General features: G+C 54.1%; 1 protein-coding gene across 4 annotated transcripts in view; it reads left to right on the top strand.

Annotated features, from left to right (window-relative positions):
* FBXW4 (F-box and WD repeat domain containing 4) overlaps positions 1-13,419 on the top strand; it is an 82,415-nt gene extending 68,996 nt beyond the window's left edge. For 3 of the 4 annotated variants that reach the window (XM_024735080.1, XM_024735082.1, XM_024735078.1), the window contains 4 exons: positions 2,534-2,599; positions 11,658-11,798; positions 12,388-12,474; positions 12,675-13,419. In XM_024735080.1, coding sequence (XP_024590848.1) covers positions 2,534-2,599; positions 11,658-11,798; positions 12,388-12,474; positions 12,675-12,906 — 526 coding nt within the window. In that variant the 3' untranslated portion in view covers positions 12,907-13,419. The remainder of the gene's footprint in view (positions 1-2,533; positions 2,600-11,657; positions 11,799-12,387; positions 12,475-12,674) is intronic. The other variant, XM_024735079.1, reaches the window with a different exon arrangement.
* Positions 13,420-13,706: the final 287 nt, after the last annotated feature.

Raw genomic sequence — 13,706 nt, 5'->3', positions numbered from 1 at the left:
CCAAAAAAGGGAGGGGCCCCCCCCCCCCCTCACAGCTTGTGTGACTAGCTTGCCCAGCCTTGTTGGCTGTGAGCTTTGGAAGGCCCTTTCAGTTGAGGCCCACAGGTTTGTTTGGGGCATCTCTTTGGGGCCAGGCGCCGTGCTGGGCACCGGAGTACACAAGAGCCACCAGACAGTCCATGATCTCAAAATGAAGATGGGAAGATAACCCCCCAAATACCATTTGTCTCATGAAGGTGAGATCAGGGTGTGGCAGGACTTAAGAGGAAGGCCAGTCAAGCTACCAAGCAGCCAGCAGCTCCTGCCTCTGCCTGTTCAGCACAGGTTTGTCATCCCTGTCCCTGGATAGTCCTTGTGGTTTGGATGTGAGACTTGGTGAACGTTCCAAGCAGGACCTGGCTCCAAATCTGCTTGACTGTTGCATACATGGTTTTTTTTTTTTTTTTTTTTTTTACTGAGTGTTATATTTGATTAAACCCTTAAGCCCTCAAATGCCAGGGAGACTCTCTACTCTCCCTCCTGTGCCTCCTCCCTGCTTCACATGGTTAAGCAAGGGAAAAGGGCAGCTTTTGGAAAGAAATGTTCATGGCCGTCATGTCCAGGCAATCAGGAAAGGCCCTCCTCCTGGAGGCAGAGGGCCGGGGCCAGGCCGGGTGGGCAGGGACAGAGGGCAGGAGTCCAGGGCCAGGTGTTCCCATCCCCGGCCCGGCCTGCTGGGGGTCAGAGCTGTGGGAGTGACAGGGATTCAGCTTACAGGTGCCTCCCATCTCTCTCCATTGACTTACCTTGACGCTAAGTTAGGCCTGTTGCCTGTCAGAGGCCTGCCATAGGCCTCCTTAAGAGTTGTCTGTATGTCTGTGCTGGCGCCCCTCACCTGGCCCCCTACTCCTCAAAAGTCTGGAGAGCCCAATTGCCCGCTCGAATGATTTCTAAGTGGCTATTATGTTTCCAACCCAAAGTAATTGGCTTTACCAGTTATTAATGGATTACCCTCAAGAGAAAAATGTTGGTGGGGGAGGGAAGTGAGGATAACACCTGGCTTTGTAGTTTGGGGCTTCAGTGTCCAGTGGCTGCTTCCCAGGCTGGGAGTCACTTGGGGCATGATGGAATGGCTGTTTTAGCATGTCACTCTAGTTTAGTGGCTGCTGGCATGCCTATGGGTTGAGAGGAAGCTGGGAAGACCGAGCATGTCCCTAGAGAAGTCTTGACTTGAGGCATGGATGCTCCAGGGTGGTTCATGTGGCCTTTTTGTCAGCCTGGGGTTGAAACATAGATCCCTGCCCTGCAATTTTGATTGTAAATCAGTGGCTTGGCCAATGCCTGCCCTAACATCTCCCCATCAGCAACTAGCAGGCCAACCCCCCGCCAAGCCAAAGCCATCGGCTTCTCAGAGCCCCGACTGCGGAAATCCACCTCCCTACGGACGTGCTTGGGATCAGAGAGCCACAGGTGCTGGGCAAGGCCAGGGCCAATGGACTGCTGTCCCACATTGCTAACATGTCATTAGTATGTCCAGTTCCTCCCCCCATGCCCAGACGTGTAGGGACATGGCCCTTCCCTGCCCCAGGGCTCCTGAGTGACATAACTGCTTTCAGCTCTCTTGTTCCAGTTTAGATTTTCAAGCCCAGGGTTCCTGCAGGCTCCCCCTCCCAACCCCTTCCAAATCCTCTAACAAAGGTGTGGTCTGGCTTGTGGGTTCAAGTTCTAGTCCTAGCACTATGGCCAGCCTGGCTCATTGCACAGATTTCTTCTCACTGGGTTTGGGCCTCCACTTAAAATGAAACTCTGCAGATTGTATATGTTGAACTTTTTAGGGGTTTAAGAGAGACTCTGGGAAATACTGAGTGTTCCTTCTCTCCTGCCTCTTGGCAGTGTCTGTCATTATCCTTTAAACTCTGTCTGACGCCTATCCCACTCCACAGCAGTCCTGGCTGCCTGGCCCCTCACATTCCCTACTTTCCCACCCTCACCTTTTCACGTTGTTACCCACCTTTCATAGTTGGCCTTTTCTCAGTTTGGTGCCTTTATACCTGCCTGGTGCTTGTACCATGTTACCATATTCCCCCAGCTCTTAAAACCTTCGGTAAAGCCCCCCAGCCTCCCTCACCTCTGACCAGGGCATCCCCTTCTGGCACCCAGCAACCTATTCCCAGGAGACCATTTCTGTGGTGTGGCATTGTGAACTTGGTGTTCATACAACCGAAGCCCAACAGGCTTGCTCTCCCTTGGCCTCAGTTGCACATCTAGAGATCCATTTTTATGGTGGGCAGAGACTACCCAACCAGGTCTAAGCAGCAAACTCAGCTATTGAATCCATGGGTCCTCTGGCCAAGCAGCTCTGGGAGGTTACAGCCCTCACTTTGCTTCCATATGGTCTTCCCACAACTTCTCTGATGGCTCTCTTGGCTGCTTCTCTCATCCTGGCTTAACCCCATGATCCCCTGGAGAATGAGCACAGCACTTCCAATTGTATAGCCATTTCCGCCACAAGTTCTGACAAGCCAGACCTAACGGCTCTCCTTTTGTTTGGCAGCTCCTTTGTGACAGGGACAGCCTGTTGTGGGCACTTCTCACCCCTAAGAATCTGGGACCTCAACAGGTAAGAGATTCCTGAGCCCACCATGGCTTCCAGGGTGGGCGGGGATGGAGCGGTTGGGAAGCAGAGGAAAGCTGGCTGAGCCAGCCCCTGGTTCAGTTGGCCGAGTGGTCCAGGAGGATGCTGGAAGGACCCTGCCCCAACACCCACTGACAGCCTCCGCTGTGGCACCTTCGCACATGGAATCATTTGTTAGCTTGAGGAGACTGTTGAAGTAATTTATAATAGGTAAATAATTTCATGTAGAATTTATGATAACAACAACAACAGCAGTCTGGATGCATGATACTTCTTCTCTAAGGAGTGCCTGACTTTGTGGCTATAGAAAATCCCATCTATCCTCAGAAATGATTTTTCTAAAATAAAGAAAATTTGGAAGTGGCCGACAGATCCGTAAGAAGAACAATACAGAACAGTTAAAATATATCCAGTTTTTGTTCACAATTCTCTGCCTTGGCAGGCTTGACACATTCCCACCTGATTACCTGCCATTCTGTTGGGGTTTTTTTCATCTTTCATTTTGATATAATTACAGATTCACAGGAAGTTACAAAAGTAGGAAGGCAAGGTACCTGTGTAACATCTTACATAATATCAAGTCTAGGAAGTTGACATTGGTACAGTCCATAGACCGTTATCTGATTGTACTTATTCGTGTGGTATGTGTGTGTGTGTGTGTGTACGTATTTCTTTGCGGTGTTATCCCATGTGTAGAGTCATGTAACTGCTACCACAGTCAAGATAAAGAACTGTTTGTTCCATCAGCACAGAGACCCCTCATGTACCCCTTTATAGTTGCACCCATCCTCCTCCCCTCCTCCACTCCTTCTTGCCCTAACCCCTGGCAACCACTTAGGTGTTCTTCATCTCTGTCATTTAAAAAGTATTATATAAATGAAATAATATATCTAACATTTGGAGTTTTTTTTTTTTTTTACTGAGCATCCATCCATCTTGAGATCCACAGAAGTTGATTCATGTGTCAGTCGTGCTTTATTTCTTATTGCTCAGTAGTATTCCCTGGTATGGATGTACCAAAGTTTCTTTCCCCATTGACCAGCATCCACCCACTGAAGGACGTTTGAGTTGTTCTCAATTTTCTGACTATTGCAGATCAAGCTACTATGAACATTTGCGTATAGGCTTTTGTGTGGACATATATTTGCAGTTTTCTGGAATTAATGCGGGGGAAAACAATTGCTGAGTCATTAGTAAGTGTGTGTTTAGTTTTTTACCTGCCAGACTATTTTGAGTATCTTTACCACTTTATATTCTGATCCCAGTGTCTGAGAGATCTAGTTTCTTCACATTCTCAACAGCATCTGGTAGTGTCACTATTTTTTATTTTAGCTATTTTAATGGATGTGTTATTTAATTGTGGTTTTAGTTTGAATTTCCCTAATAGCTAGTGATGTTGAACAAGTTTTCTTGTGCTTATTTGCCTTCTGTATATTCTCTTTGGTGAAATGTCTGCTCATGCTTTTTGCCCATTTCTAACTGGATTGTTTGCTTTTTCACCGTTGAGGTTGCAGAGGGGCATTTCTGCTGAAAGTCAGTTTTATTTAGTCACATAGCTGGACCTTATGCTTGGCATCAATATTGATCTGGGCCTGGGATGGCGGACAAGCTGGGGCAGGGAGGGTGTACACCACCCCACCGTGACCCAGCTTTATCTGGAAGGTTGAGTCGTCTTCGGCCTCTTCTGCCCGTGGTTGCCTTGGTAGGGATGCTTCTGGGCACAGATTTATGGTCAGGATGGCATTCTAAGGCACCAGCTGCCTCAACATTCTCTTATGAAATCCCTAGACCTCACTAACCCTGAACACTGGGTCTTTGCAGAACCCAGAAAGGACCCGAATGAAAATGAGCACAAGACAGCTATGGCCTCAGTTCTCACTGAAGCCAGACAACAATAGCCATTGCACCCTTACGCCAGCCTGAGGCAAGGCCGCCCTGGGCATCACTTGGCTTTCCCTTCTCTCTAGCTCCCGGACTCCCCTCCTCACCACTGAGGAGCCAGGCCTTGCTTAAACATCTCTTCCATTCCCAGGGAAGCCTGGACGACCAGTGGTGCAGGGACTGAGGGAAAGATGCCCTGGTGGAGGCATCTGCTTTCGGTGGGAGGAAACGGATGGACAGGACGACTGTCTGTAGCTGTCTTTCCCAGAGAAGCCCAAGCAGATAATAAAGCCATGTAGAAAATAGGATTAAGGTAATGAACAGGCAGGACAGAGTTTGATCTTTCAATAATGCCAAAGCCTGACTGACAGGCCAATCTGGAAGGTGGAGCAACATCGTCGGCAGGACTCAGTTGCCGGGCGGTGTTTGGTGCTGGGTGGATTCTTTGCTTTTAACCTGCCACCGCTGAAACTTGAGGAGTTCTGGGATTTTCTCTTTTATGTGTGTGCTACAACTTGCGGGGGAGGAGTACTGGAGGGGCAGTTTTGCTCAGAGCATCATCGCCCCTCCAGGGGCTGCCCTCGGGATGATGGTGGGGGCTGGGACGCGGCTCAGAGGTGCAGGCAGCCTGCTGGGCACCAGCACACCCTCATCTGTGTCTCTCCCAGTACTGGTCCTCAGGCTGCTTTTCACAGTGCCTGGAGACCTCTTTCAAGGTCACCATGGCTCCCTCAGCCCTTTGTTCATCAGGATTCCTGGAGACTCTGTTCTCCCTCTGGGCTAGGGATGGGGAGGTGTTAGCTGAAAGCACGCAGGTCTGAGAGCACCCGTGGGCACAAAGCCATTGCCTAGATGGTAAGGAACTTGGCTGTCCCCCTCTCCCTTCCTCCTTTCCTGCCCTTCTCTCTCCTAGAGCTGCGGACAGGCCAAAGGACAGGGGATTTCTAACCTGTCTAAATCAGATGGGAAGAAAGAGTCCTTCACCCAATTTGGACGTGCTAGAGTGTTCCTGTTTCCGAGGATAGATGGCATTCAGGCCCAGGCCCTGGCCCCCAAGGGCTCTATCCTGAGAGACTGTGCAGATAGCCAACCACTGAAGTATCCCTAGCTAGGCCCTGAGGAACTGTGCCAAAGCCATCCTGTTACTGAGTTTGGGTCTGGAGGAATTAAGGCCCATCTTGTGTTCTCCATCTGCATTTGATCAGGGCCCTTGGCTCAGCCCCAGGGAAGGTGTTATCTGTGTGGGGCACGCCTCTGCTGCTGGAAGACCCGGGTGGTGGGTGGCGGTTCTGACTGGCTTGACAACACATCAAGCCAGTGATCTTCCCCTGGGTTTGCCCTTGCTGTGGATTTTACCTTTTCTGCCAAGGTACATTTGAGCTGGATCTACTATTGGTGCCCTGAGACCAGGGCACAACGGGCAACCCCAGTGGCAGTGGGGAGGCAGGCACCAGGATGGAGAGGCCTGTGATCTCAGCGTTGGAGATGTCATGGTGGGTCCAGCTGTGGTCCTAAGCCAGCCTGGGGACTGTTGGGTAAGGAAGTCAGTAGGGGTGGGTTTTGACGACTTGGCTACTCCTAGGGCATTGAGGATTTGAGTCCTTGGCTAGGTACTGCACTGCTCTGTATGTGTGTGACCATATTCATGGCCCCTGCATAATCCCACCTCATCTCCCCTTTCCCTTCAGGCCCGCATCATCCCCAGTTCTCCATGACTCCTCCATTTCCATCCTTAGCCCTTAAATCTCCTCTTTCTCAGCAAAGGCAGGGGCAAAGAAGCTTCTCACATATTCTGACAGACACCCTATATTTTTCCCCTCTGAGCTTTTGCTCTAGCTGACCCCTGTGCTTGGGATACCCCCTCTCTGCCTACTGAAACCCTGCTCATTCTTCAGCATAAATAGCACCTCCACCATGAAGCCCTCCCTGATTCTCACCCCTGTGGCTGGAGTTGGTGACCTTAGAGCATTCATAGGGCCCCCTTGATGGCCACCATGTGGCCAGGTATAGCTTCCCTTCAGGCTGGGAACTTATCTTGGAACCCTGGACTGAACACGGGAGACCCACGTCATGGCATCTGATGGTGTTTGGAATGACAATGGGCGCCTGGCTGCAACCCTTTCTAACTGTCTGCAGAAAGAACTGGTGTCCTGAGCACAGGCTGAGCCACTCTGAGGGCATCATTAGTGCCCATCCCACCCAGGTGTGGCTTTGTCTCTGACCCCGCCCTCCACCTCCACCTGGGGCAGGGGGCCTGGCCCTCAGTCGGGGTGATTATGGGAATTGCCCCTCTTTAAAGTACCTGCCTTCTCCTTTGAAAGTATTATTGACAGCTTTTCTCATTTTCTTTTTTCTTTACCTCTTTGAGGAACCCTGTAATTTCTTTCTCTTTCTTTCTTTCTTTCTCCCCCCACCCCTTCCCTTTTTCTTTCTTGTCCCCTCTGTCCCCCCACCCCAACTCTTTGAAATTGGCTCTCTGCCTGCTGACACCAAACTGATACTTTGCGTTTCACTTCTCCTTATCCCTTTATGGCAACAGATGTTGAAATTTTGTATCCTTTTATCTGCCCGGCTGCCCCTTCCTGTAATTACGGTCCTCTTGTTAGCAGTACAAAGTGGGCTGCCCGGCTGCCTGGCCTTTGAGCCACAGTGTCTGAACACGTGTGCATGGGCAGGTGCTGGGGCTGTGCACGCGCACGCGCATGCATGTGAGACCCCTGTGGCTTGGAAAGGGCCCTTCCCGCTCACCTGATGGGACTGGGGTAGGCGAAGCTTCGGTGGGCTTCTCCTGGTCTCCACGGACTGGGTGGTTATATGTGGGACCTGTCTGCCCCCTTGATTCCCTCCTCCCCACCAGGGGGCTGGACGAGGACAACCACTCCCTCCTCTCATGCCAGCTGAGCAGTGAGCACCCGGAGGCCCATCGTGGCCAGGAAGCCAGATCCCACCAGCTTGTGCCCCACACATACCCATGCCTCCAGCCAAGCCAGGTGCCCCAGCCCTGCACCTCTGTTGTTGCTGGCCCTTCTCCTGAGCTGCCCCCCATCTCCTGTCACTGCCTGTCACGATCCTGTCACTCACTGAAGAGACGTTCTTTTATCTGTCCCCTTATAAAACTCTTTCATCTCTCTTCTGGTACCCACTGAGCCTCCCCTTGTATTGTTAGTTGGATAGATGACAGACTTCTCTCCCTCCCTGGACTGAAAACTCCTTGAAGAAGGGACAGTGTCTCCCTCAAAGTCTCATCTCACATCTCCCTGCAGTTTCTATTAGGCACAATGCCTCGTATACAGAAGGTGCTCAGTCAATGGTTATTGATCAAAGAAAGGAAGAAAGGGAAGGAGAGGGTGGAAAGAAAGAAGGGAGCAGAACCCTCCTATTTTCTTAGTGACCATGTTGGGTCCAGCTTATACCTTCAGGCCATCTGTCCCCTGGGGGCAGAGACGATGTAGGAAGGTGGGGTGTTAGCCACCCTTCTACCCTCTCACCAAAAGCCATCGTTGCATTTTTGCAGTTGCACGTGCCAGATGGGGTATCCTCACACCCAAACAGATGCAGGAATGAACACCCATAGAATCTCCAAGGAGCATCATCAGGAACCCAGTGTGTTAACAGTGGCTGTAAATGGTGTGAGGGCCATGGGCATTCTTAGATGTGGGGGAGGAGGTAGAGCCAGGGTTATCTGACCTCAGGGCAGTTTAGCACAGGAGGACTTTCTATGGGCCACGGCTTGTGCTGGGAGCTCAGGCGGGCCAGGCAAGGGAGGCGTGTGGAGGCCGGGATGAGGGAACTCCGAGGGAGGAAGGCAGTGACGCAGGTCACCCAGCTTCCCTGGCCTGCAGGACCCAGACTGGGGGTAGGGTGGAGGGGGGCTTCCAGGGACTGCCCCTCTGTGCCTAACTCCAGCCTGGTGCTTAGGGCCTCTCCCAGACAGGGCATCTGGGTCTTCAAGGCCAGTGCCTACCTCCAGTTAGCTGTCCCCACAAAGATGGTGATGGGGGGTGGTATAAGTATCTTATTTAAATTTCCTCTTCCCTGACTGTCAGGAAGTTCCTGTCATCCCATTTCCCTCCAGCTTCAGTGGAGTTGCCTGGGCAGCAGGTTGGGATGGGCCAGGGAGATCTGATTCCCTCACCTGATCCCCTCCTCAAGGGTCCCTGGGATGAGGCCACACTCCACTTGCTTTTCCTACCCAGGTACTCTGGGGACTCCTGGGGGAAGCCACACACAGCCAGGCCTCCCCGGCCTGTGTCTCATTCATCAGGCTCACAGGGGCAGCCCCATCTGTCTTTATCTTTCCCTGGGTCAAGAGAGAATTGCTGGAGTCAGGCTGAGGGGAGGCTGGGGTGGAGGCCCCCCAGCCCTCAGTGGCTCCTGGAGGCCCCGGCTTTGTGCGCAGGAGTTGGAAGGGAATGGACTTTTTGTCTGGCCCTCTATAGTGACAGAGCTGGCCCTTGCTCCTGTCTTGGCCTGAGGCTCTAAGCGGCAGCCCCTTTCCCACACAAGTTGTGCGACAGCCAAGGCTCTGCACGCCCCCCTTGCGCCCCCCACCGTGAGAGGCCGAGAGGCATTCTTAACATTCTTTCCAGAGAAAAGGGGTGAAACGTCTGAATTTGGGGGTCACCACGTTATACAAATTGCAATCTAATCGTTTTTACAAGAACACACTTGCAGTAAGAAAAGGAACCCGGAGGAGGGGCTGAGGAGACAAACAGTTTGTTTTGTCCCCCTTCCCCCCAAAGTTTGGGGCTATTGTTGAGCTCATCTTGCTTCCTCCACCAGAGCAGTTGAGCTGGAGTTTTCTAGTTAAATTGGTCCTGTGGTGGGGGCCACGAAGGGCCCACGGTGCCATTTCTGTTTGTTTTCCCAAATCAAAGCCCCAGCGGGGCTCCTATGGCACCGCTGGGCTGCTATTTGAAGAGACGGGCCATTTCCCAGAGCCTGGTGTGTCAGTTTATGCTCTGAACTTAACCTCACAGGCACTGCACAACAGAGCCTCGAGGGTCCCAGGCCCAGAGGCAAAAGAAACTGTATCTTTTTATTGGCCCATTTAAAGTGTGTGTGGCCCTTTCAGAGAATCAGAGGACTAACATGGCAGAAGCTCCTCAGGCCCCGGCCAGGCTGGGCTGGCAGACAGGGGACTTTGGGGACTTGTCCTGGTCTCCAGGGGCTGGTGCTCGCTCGGCCTTTGGGTCTCCCCAGAGGGTAGAGTTCTGTGTTTCTTATTGCACACACTGGCATGACACTTCCCAGCGGTGGCTCAGATGCCCCCCTGCCTGGGCAGGGGCCCAGGGTGGCAACTCGGTCTGGGTGTGGCCCTTCTGCTGCCGACCCTCAGTCCATGGGTGCCCAGCTCTCCTTCCTTCTGAGCCCTGGGACCAGGGGTGGGCAGGTAGAGCCATGCTGGGCTTCACGCCCCCCAATCTCCACTGCCTTTCATCTTCTATTTCAAACAGACAAACATGAAATTACTTCTACAGATTAAAGGGGAGAGCTCCTCAGTCATTCCTGAAGGCCTCACTAATGGAGGGGGCAGGGCCCCTAAATCTGGAAGGAGGGAGAACTGTGGAGCAAAATAGCCCTGACCCAGTGGACGAGACAGACAGAAAGAATATGACCCCAGGCCCTCTCAGGGCGCTGGCTTGCCCAGGGGTGGTGAATCATGGCTGGCGGCCCATCTGGAAAGGTGGGCTTTCTTGGGAGCTGAGGTTAGTGAGCTCTAGGAGATGCTGATCTGGGGAGAAGGCTTTCTGTCTGATCCCTCAGCACACAGAGGAAGAAGCGCTTCTCTTGGAAGGAGGCTGGGGACACGGGTGCTGACTTAAGGCTTACCCCCCGCCCCCCACCCTGACTGGAGAACAACAGTGCTCTCGCTGGGGGGTCACCGCACTGCCCAGGACTCGTGGGCAGAGTTGGGCAGAAAAGAACCCACAGCCTCCTCCTTTACTCCTTCAGGGAAGATGGCGGCTCCACTGAGGAGAAGGGAGGTTGAGGGTCAGAGAGTCTGTGTGAGGTAGGACTGGAGCTAAGGTCCACATTCACACATGTGGCTGGTGGCCTCGTCTGCCTCAGGCTCTCTGGTGAAACCTGCCTGGGCCGAAGCTGGGCTGGTGAGACCACAAAGTCCTCCCTAACCTGTGCCGGGGCCTCTCACCTGGGTGTCCCTGTGAAGTGTCCACAGCCCAGTTTCTCCCGTCACGTCACGGGGGAGAGCCCAGCATCTCTTGGGTGAAGCTGAGGAATTTGGCCTGGAGCGTGTCCCCTTCTTCATTCCCCCCAGTCATTCTGCAGAAACTCACCGCTTCTACCCGTCCCCTAGCCACAGGAGTTAGCGGGTACACTTGATGTTGAGGGGTAGTTGCTAGGGCCAGGAGGCCCCCCTACGTGGTTGCTAGGGGTCTGGCATTGGGGCGAGGGGTCTGCCCACTGCCGCGGTCACGGAGGGAATTACACAGTCACAAAGAAATTGTTCTTCTCGGTAATCTGCTCTCGGCCACCGGGAGGGGCAAGGGTGGGGGCAGCAAGCTGGAGCCCAGCAGGCTGGTGGCTGTGATCACAGAGGCGTGCTAGCCCCGGGCCGGGGGCCAGCCGGGCCAGGAACACCAGGGACCAGCCTGCTAAGCTGCTTTCTCAGCGATTTCTCTCCCCAGACACAAAGGTGTTTACTTGTTTTAACATCTCCTGGGACTCCCCTTCTCCCTTTGTGTGGTCTTTATCCCCAGTGAGGTTTGAGCCCCAGATTACAGGCAGGAATTAAGGCATTGGACTCAGGCAGCGCAGAACCGCATGACCTGCGGGATCAAGGCGTATAAAGTAACCAAGTGTGTGTGTGTGTGAGGGGGGCCGACCCCTTCAGCACGGCCCATTCATCGTCCCGAGGAGGAGTGGCTGGGCGACAGGCAGCCAGCGTGCAGGTGTGATGGAGGGGCTGCTGGTGGCTGACTGAGGCCTTCAGCTGGGGGAGAGGCAGGGACTGGGAAGCGGGGAGAGGGGTGGGAGTCTAGGGCATCTCCTCCTTTGGCCTCCCTCCTAAGGGAATCTAATTCTAGCTCAGGAAGGAGAGCTGCATTTCCCCAGGAACTGATGCCATTTGAAGGTTAAGAGAATGTGTGTGGGCCAGGGTGGGACAAGCGCTCATCCTCTGCCCTGCCTCTCTTCCCAGCGGACAGCTGATGACGCACCTGGGCGGTGACTTTCCCCCAGGGGCGGGGGTGCTGGACGTCATGTACGAGTCCCCTTCCACACTCCTGTCCTGTGGTTACGACACCTACGTTCGCTACTGGGACCTCCGAGCCAGTGTCCGGTGAGTGTGCCGGGCAGCAGGACAGGTGGTGAGAACCCCATGCCAGTCCTGGCCCTCCCTCCAGTCCTGGCGGGCCCAAAGGAGAGGGACGGAAACTCTGTATCAGGGGCTGGTAGAGAGCAGCTGACAAGGTCAGATCAAGCTTTAGACTCCCCACCTTGGCGGCCCTGGTCCTGTGACCCAGGAGACCACAGCCACGAGGCCCTGATAAGAGCCTCCTTGGGAGCCATCAGGGTGCTGTCCCTCAGCATTCTGTCCCAGCTTTCTCGAGGCCTTTCTTGCCCCTTAAGTCTGGTGACACACAGCAACCATGTGATGCGCAAACGAGGCGTAAACCTGCCTGGGGCCAGGGACTTGCTGAGAAAGAGATCTTTACTGAGGAGGCTTTCCCCCATTAAGTCTGCTTTTAAAGGAATTTGGTGATTCGGCATCTCTTTCTCCCAGCCAGAGTGGCTCCCTAAGGCCTCTGGGGAAGCTGGGGTGGAGGTGGAGGGCACCCCCAAACCTCCCCCTGCATCACCTCCTCCCGGACAGGAAGTGTGTCATGGAGTGGGAAGAGCCCCACGACAGCACACTGTACTGCCTGCAGACGGACGGGAACCACCTGCTGGCCACTGGCTCCTCCTACTACGGTGTGGTGCGACTGTGGGACCGGCGCCAAAGGGCCTGCCTACACGTAAGCGTCCTGCCCACCGCAGGCCTCCTGGATGCCAGGACTTGTTACTGGGGGCTGTGCTGGGAGCGGGTGTGCCTGGAGGGGGTGGGAGGAAGCCTACAGTGGCCCCTGTCCCCTGGCATTAGGCCTGGGAATCCTGGGTTTGGGCTCCCCCTGCTCCCGGTGGGGACGCTCTCGCCACTCCTGTCCCTCCCGTGCAGGCCTTCCCTCTCACGTCGACGCCCCTCAGCAGTCCTGTGTACTGCCTGCGCTTCACCACCAGGCATCTCTACGCTGCGCTGTCTTACAACCTCCATGGCCTGGACTTTCAAACGCCATGACAGGGCCACCCCAGCCTGTGGGCCAGAGAAGCCAGCTACTCAGGGACCTCTGCTGTCTGCAGGGTGCAGTGATACCTCCTCCCCGGCCCCGCCTTTGTTCCTTGACCTGTGACCATGGTACTCAGGCACTAAAGGCTGCTGACTCCTGGGCACTGGGGTTACCCAGGGGTGCAATCCCTCTCAGGAGCCAGGTGGAAGGAAGGGACCTGCTGCTGCTCAGCTGAGCTTAGCCGGGCCTCGCTTCCCTGTTGGCCAGAGCAGGGATCTGGCCGGGGGAGAGAGGCCCACCCCTTCTCAGAGCCGGGCCAGCTCACCACAGGAGTGAGGTGAGGTGCTCCAGCTTTCCCAGTTGGGCCCTTCCTGGGCCCCTTCCCTGGAAGGAGAGGGGAGGCTGCCAATACCCTGTGACACCAGCCTCCACCTCAGTCAGACCCCACCTTTGACCAAGCTCTAGGGCTGGGGACTCATTCCTGGGGTACTGTGTGGCCTGGTCTTGCTTTGAAACCAAGAAAGGACAAAGGGAACCCTGAAATTTTGAATGAGTTCTGAGCCAGCCCAACCTCAGGCTAGCTGTGGAGACATGCTAAAATGTTCATTTTGTAGAAATAAAGCTTGATTGTTCACAGATCTGGTTCCTCCCTGGCTGGCAAGACCCCAGGGAGAAGGAACAACAGATTTAAACTTGGGGTTGGGCATGCTAGGGAAGGGTAAGATCTCGTGGCTCAGTGTCTCAAAGAACAAACGTTTCTTTTCTTCAGGAAAACCTCTTCATTACCCCCTCCACCCCCTTGGCCCTGGTGGTAGGGTGGGTGTCGTCTGTGGGGTATGGAGGGGGACTGTGGAAAGGCTCCTGGCTGCTATCCGCCTGCAGTGACCTCCTTCACCCTACTCCAGTGCTCCACAGTGCTGCAA

This window comes from Neophocaena asiaeorientalis, unplaced genomic scaffold (genome assembly GCF_003031525.2).
Source record: "Neophocaena asiaeorientalis asiaeorientalis breed wild unplaced genomic scaffold, Neophocaena_asiaeorientalis_V1.1 scaffold240, whole genome shotgun sequence".
In the NCBI taxonomy this organism is placed as follows: domain Eukaryota; kingdom Metazoa; phylum Chordata; class Mammalia; order Artiodactyla; family Phocoenidae; genus Neophocaena; species Neophocaena asiaeorientalis.
Note: the sequence above shows the minus strand (reverse complement) of the source record. Positions and strands in the feature narration are given on the sequence as shown.